The sequence below is a fragment of the Egretta garzetta genome, unplaced genomic scaffold (genome assembly GCF_000687185.1).
Source record: "Egretta garzetta isolate BGI_Z169 unplaced genomic scaffold, ASM68718v1 scaffold243, whole genome shotgun sequence".
In the NCBI taxonomy this organism is placed as follows: domain Eukaryota; kingdom Metazoa; phylum Chordata; class Aves; order Pelecaniformes; family Ardeidae; genus Egretta; species Egretta garzetta.
The window spans coordinates 59,806-66,294 of record NW_009259041.1 but is presented as its reverse complement, the minus strand read 5'-3'; the positions used below and the strand labels follow the sequence as shown (position 1 = coordinate 66,294).

The following is a 6,489-nucleotide window of genomic DNA, read 5'->3' as shown; positions in this document are numbered from 1 at the left end:
CGCTGGGGCAAAGCCGGCTCCTGGTAGCCACGCACCTTGCCTCCCCAACAGCAGCCCGAGGCAGCGGCGTCTTCCCGTGGCTTAAGCCTGTCCCCAACTCCACGAGCCATTCGGGCACGTGCTCGGGACCTCTCGATTTCAGGGGCGTTTGTGCCCGTCCGGGTCGGGGCCAGGTTGCAGATGCTTTTATCAAAGCAGAGCCACGGTCAGGCACGCCAGCGAGCTCCCTGCGGACCCTCCATCGCAGGGCTGGCGCAGGAGCGGGGCTGAGGGTCACCCAGGCACGTCCCCAGCCATCGCAGGGCTGCGCAGGGACTGAGCTCTGACCTTCCCCTCTTCCCCTTTACTTTTTACGTTTTCACGGACAACCAAAGGAGGGAAAGGGGAGGGAGGGAGGGACGGACGGACGGCGTACGCTGCTCCCCAGCAATCTCTGCATCACCGTGCAAAGCGCATGGGCACGTCGGCGCACTCTGCAAAAGGTTACACGTCAATAGGCACTCAAAGGCTTCAACCTCTGGTGGGGTGAAGTGTAATTTAATTAACTTCTGCTTGACTGTTCAAATGCTGGAATGATTTAGAAGTCTGCATGTGGGTTGCTGGGTGTCCTGTCCTGCTTGCCTGCTCCCTCCCTCGCCCCCGGGGTTTCCTTCGGCACAGAGCGCTTGGGCTTGAAGCTGTCGCTTGTGGTCACGGTGGCAACAATGAGGCCATGGATCGATAAGCTAATTCTCCCATTTGCAGCCAGTGGACATGGATCTAAGCATCTGCGTTTGCTGAGGAGTTTAAAAGTTGGCTAAATATGGCAGACCTGCTCTTGTGGAGAAGGAAGCAACAGGCGTTCGATGTGGAATTGGACTCTGGTGAACACAAACGTCAATTTTAATTAGCAAGCTTCTACAGTTTCCCAACTAAACCAAAATAAACTGGGAGAGGGAGGGTGCTGCAGGGGCGGGCTGCAGCCCAGCCCCTCTCCTGGGCCTCGGGGTTGCTTTGGGAGCCCAGCACCCCGTCCCTGTGCCGGGGTGGGGGTTCCCATGCGGTTCTGCCAGCACAAGCGAGCCTATGGGTGCCCTCCCAGCACCCACGTCTACGACCCGGCTCGTGCTCGGCACTCCCTTGGATGCGGCTCCGCTACAGCACTCCTCAGCTGTCACATATATCTTTTAATCTGTCGAGGAGTCATTTATTTACGCCTCCAGGCCTAACACAGTGGCTACCATGGGGACGCTGAAGTTTGAAAAGCCCTATCATAGATCTGTTGTAGCTCAGAGGGAAGGGAAAAAGCTTTTCCTCTACCTGCTTCAAAATGACTATCAATGTTTTCTTCTCAGAGATGATGACTCGCAGGGGGCCGGCAATTGATGAGCTGATGGTTGACCTGATTGATGGTGACCTCCACCGCCTGCTGCTTCCCGAGCCCGCCGCGCCGCGGTTTGGTGGGGGAGCAGCAGCCTCCTCCCTCGCCGCGGTCGTGGCTGACAGCCGAGCCCAGGAACCGTCCCTGGCCCCCACACAGGAGGTCCTGGGTACCAACCCTACCAACCGCCCAAGGCGCCTCCTGGCAGCACCCTCGGTTGCTGCCGCGCGTGGGGCGAGGGTGGGAGGAAGGCTGCCCAGCTCCGGCCCCACAGCCCGGCCAGTGCCCCCCGGGCGGTGCTGCTGCCTCGTGACAGCGCCTTCTGAAGGCAGAGGGCGGGGGGGAGAAAAAAATAATAATAATAAAAAAAAAGAGCAGCACAGAGCCATACATCTAAATCTTTTCGTTGATGACTTATATTCCTAACTTAGACAAGTCCTTATATAACTGAAATTAAGTTCCAGCTGTATTAAATCTTGGGCGAGTTAGGCCTGCAGTGATCGTGTTCCCGTGAAGATGAATGAGAGCCCCATGCGCCCCCAAGGTGTGAGCACCCCGGGGCCCCTCTGCTTTCCGGCAGAGCCAGCGCTGGCATCACGGCGGCCGGCGCAGAGCCTGGCCGGGCTGCGATTTTTCAGGTCAGCAATGCTCAGAAGGGGGTGAAGAGCAAAGCTGAAACCTCTTCTGCAGCACCGATGCCTAAAGTGCCTCAAAACTGGAGCGGCCGCACTCATTTTGTACACGTTTTGTAAGGCTGGCTGGCTGCTGAAATGCCCCCGGGCAGCGCAGCTGGAGTTTCACCAATGCGTATTGCAAAATGCTTTCTCTTTTTCCTGAAGAGCGTTTTTGGGTGCAAAGGAAGCCTTCGGCCTCCCTGCAGCAGAGCCCGTTGCTCTGCCCCGTTGGCTCAGCACTGGGCGGCCGAGCAGGATCCAGGTCCCACTGCAGCCAGGGGCCCAATCCTGGACCACGTGGGTGCATTCAGGGTCCAAACAGATGGTCTTATTTGCCTAAATCAATATTCTTTTTTTTTTTTTTTTTTGTCCTAGGCAGGCTAACAGAATCCGCAATGAAAGGAAAGAGATCATTTGGGAAGGCAATTACACAAAGACAAACGCGGTTTTAAGAAAACACGGAACGTTTGGAGCAGCGAGCCTGGCAATTCCGAGGTTTCCGGCCGCGTGTCTCTCTGTGCTCTGATGCTGCGAGTTGCTCCGTGCCCTGCTGGCGGGCCAGCAAAATCTGTGCCCCGCGCCCCGCTGCGCTGCAGAGCTGGGCGTGCTCGCGGGGGGCTCGCCGGGCAGGGGGTGAAACGCTCTGCACCTCGCAGCGCCCGACCCCTCCTCCTCTCAAAGCAGCACCGCTGTTTTCCCGATAGATCTGTTTCTGCGGGATACCAGGCGTCACGTTTTTCAGGAATCTCGTGTTTCTCAGTGCAGGTTAAACCAGCAGATGTAAAAGGCACCGTCTGAAGGCTCGGTTCTGCCGTTCTTGGGCGCTCTCCAGGGAGCCAAAGCCAGGCGCTGCCGGGGATGGTTTAAGGCACGACCTTCCCTGGGTAAAAGCAAAGCCCAGACACGGGATTTGCCTCTCATGAAGGTTTCTCTTCCTGAGCCGTTGCTCGCGGGCTGCACCCCTGTGTCCCCGGCACCCCTGTGTCCCCGCATCCCTGCCACGTCTTGCACCCACTCACAGCCGCCTGGTCAGGACAAGCTTACGGATCAGCCCAGTTCTGAGGGGATTTTGATTTTAGCTCCTCAGAGGAAGTCCTGGTGAGTTTGAAAAGGAGAAAATCAGTCTTGGCTTAGAAGGTGATTTTTTTTTCAGTGCCGACAGACATCTACAGACCCAGAAAGGCCTCTGCATGACCGAGGAGAACCCTTGCACGGGCAGCGTGCCTGTCGGCAGCGTGCCAGATGTGTAACCGCGTGTGCCAGATGTGTAACCACTGGTGGGCATAGGGATTTGCATTCATTGCTTGGAAAGGTCTGGTTCAGTGGGTTCCTGGGGCTTTCTGGGCAGGGACCCCCAGACAGCATCCTTGGAAGGGTGAATAACCAAGAACTGGCTTAGGGAGGCTGGAAGAGGGGAAGAGCTCTTTCTCTGAAATAAGAGCCTGGTGGCTGCGGCGCAGGGGAGCATTCGGTGGTGTTTTGGGCGGGGGGGGGAGGTGACCCAGAGCTGCTTGGTGGCTGCCTGGGGGATCCAGCAAGGTGCTGCACCGAGCCTATGCCGGCTGCCGAAGGGTGGATGTGCAGGACAGCACGGCTGCTCCCGCCGGGGTGCTCGCCGAGGGCTGGGCTTCAGGGGGGCTGTGGGCCAGCAGGAGCCCCGGCCGGGGGGGTGAAGCAGCAGCGGTCGGAGCCCGGGAGCGACGGGCTGGGCTGGAGGAAGGCTGAGCGCTGGGTAGAGCCACTGCAAGCTTCCGTAGCTGACGCTCTTGATGCTCTTTTTAATACATATATTAAAAGGGTGATAATAAGCAAATCCGTCAGTTATGCAAATGAGTGGCAATTGCATCTTGAAGAGCATCCCACAGTTTAATTACATCGTAATTGCAATGTAACACTTTAATTACCATATGCCTCACAAAATCATGAGCACTGTTTCTAATCTCTTCACTAATATTTCAAATCAAACAGATTGCCCAGGGCCTCGGTATTGCACCGCAACACTGCGACCAAAAAATACCGACCGCATCCTGACGCAGCAGCGACCCCGAGGTCTGGAGGTCGGGACGCTGTTCTCGGCGTCCCCGCGCGGCCGTGCTCCTAGCAGAAGGCTGGCTGAGCATCCTTGGCCGGCGTCTCGAGCCCCAGCCAGCCGTCGGGGATTTGCAGGAGATGGCGCTGCGGCCGCCGGCCGGGCTGCGAGCTGAGCAAGGGCAACCCCGAGCGCCGGCGGGAGCTGTCGCGCTTATGGTGGTAGGGGCGAGGTGGTCACGCCAGTCGCAAAAGCCGAATTTACTCAGAGATGCTGCAAAATGTTCGCTGGAGCAGAGGGAGCTGTTTCACTGGGCCGGCCCCGGACCTGCTCGGTCTCCATCCCTGCCTGGGCTGGGGACGCCCGCAGCAGCCGGGCGAGGTGGCTGCTCAGGTAATGGGATGAAGATTTGTAAATGGCTGTTTGGGAAGAAGCAGTTTGATGAAAACGCTGCCCTTGGTCCTCCCGTCCCCTCCCAGCACAGGAAAACGAATTTCACATTCTCCTTCTCACCCCTGCGAGGGAAACAATAACGCTTTCTGGAGCACAGCCTTGGCTGGAGACCTGTGAATTTGATTTAAACCAGATTATTTTGTAAATCTTCCCAGTTTGCCTGCTCTATTTTTCCTCCCATCCAGCTTCTTTCTTTCCCCCACAAAAGGACATCTAATAAGTGACTTAAGAACAATAACGGGTGGGCTTAACGATGGCCTGAAATTCATGGCTGGGGACTCGGAGAGGGCTGCTGTCAAGCAGCGATGTGCGCGATGGAGTGACGGATGGGGGGAGAGGCGTGCTGGGGAGGTGACAGCACTCCCGTCCCTGCACAGCGCCTGTGCTGCCACCGGGAAGGGGCTCGGGGCTCCCATCAGGTCCCGTGCCCGGTTCCCCCACTCCCTGGGGAGCAGCAGGGCCGGCTGGCAGAGGAGCGGGGCCAGGGCTTCTCCTCACCGGTGCTTCTGCTACAGGTTGCAGATTGCTGGTTTGCTTTGCCGTGAGCCGGCAGTGATTTAGAATCATCCTGTGCTAATCCATATAAATGCTTTTAATCGTGGATTTAATCTTTTAAGCACGTGGTAATTAAATTACATGCCAGTCAGGGGCACATCAACATAATGTGCGAGGTTTGCAGCCCCATGGGCAGTGGGTGAGAGCTTCGGGACAGGCAGCCCCGTGGCCGGGACGTTCGGTCGCTTGCTTCCTCTGCTGTTTCCTTGTCGTTATTTCTTCCTCTTCTCTTTTTCCCAACCCCTCGGAGTTCCTGGGAGGGGATCTGCTTCTAGGAAGTCGAAGGCAGGGTATCACCTCAGCCGAGCAGGCTGAGGAACATCCCAGGAGAAGACGGTTGCTCTTGAGCCATCCCCAAAACCTTCCTAGATCCCTCGGGAGCCGCGCTGCTCCATCGGCATCCCCCCTGCAGGAGCACGGGCTGGCTGAGCCCCGGCGGTGGAGGCTCAGCGCCCGCTCTCTGTGTTTGCAGATGCCAGGAGGAGGAAGAGAAGAAACAGGGGAGGAGAAGATGAAGCCCCAGCAGGGGCTAACGGCTGGGACAGGGCCTGGAGCACTCCTCCATGTGCTGGGATACCCTCGGAGAGCGGGAGGAGACCGGGACCAGAGAGCTCCCGAGCTCCCTGTGCGATTTGTGAGTATTTATTCCTCTCCTTCGCTCTGCCGCCGTTGCCCTCGCTCGCCCAGCCGGACGGCGCGGGACGCTTCGATGGGCTGGGGCCAATGGAGGGAACTGCGGTGAGACGAGAAGCACTTGAGCAGGTTAAACTTTGTGGTGGGGAGGGGAAAGGAGAGAGGAGGCGGAGAGACGACTGGCTTTGGGAATGGGACAATTACTGTGCTTAATATTTTTTTTAACATTAAGAGCCAAATAGGAGGATATATTTAATTCATTAAAACAGCCTGAAGTAGCTCCCGCCATCCCAGTGCCGTTAATCGGTGCTCTATAGAGAAGTATCAGGAAATAAGTGTCTCCTAATGAAGGGGGCCCTGTAAGGTCAGCCTGCCACTTGTTAGCTAATCGGAGACTTATTTGTTTTGCAAATTGCTCTCCCATTTTGAACCACTGTGCAGTAATTTCCATGGCGGGGAAGCAGGAGGGAGTTCACGGGGGTGGTTCTGAAGCCCTCAATCTGTCACTGGGAGGAGGATAAAAATAGCCTGGGCGAGCGAAGGAGCAGCCTGCCGGCTTTGTCCCGGGCGATCCAGCCCCGTCGAACGCAGCCAGGGATGTCGGGAACGAGGGGTGGCCGTACGGTGTGGTGGGCAGCGGCACCACCCCACGTGTGCCGGGGGACCGGGACGTGTGTGTGTGCGACACCGGCGACCCCTCGCCGTGCTGGGCACCGGGCACCGCTCTCCTGCCCTGCTCTTCCCAGCTCGGCCAGCGGCCTCCCGCGGGGCTCCCCGGCCCCCCG

The 6,489-nt window shown here is 57.8% G+C and overlaps 1 protein-coding gene across 1 annotated transcript in view; it reads left to right on the top strand.

Moving 5' to 3' along the window:
• LOC104122798 (gap junction beta-5 protein) overlaps positions 1–6,489 on the top strand; it is a 30,466-nt gene that overhangs the window by 697 nt on the left and 23,280 nt on the right. The window contains exons 2-3 of the mRNA XM_035890557.1: positions 1,335–1,529; positions 1,941–1,998. Of these exons, the coding sequence (XP_035746450.1) occupies positions 1,335–1,529; positions 1,941–1,998 (253 nt within the window). The remainder of the gene's footprint in view (positions 1–1,334; positions 1,530–1,940; positions 1,999–6,489) is intronic.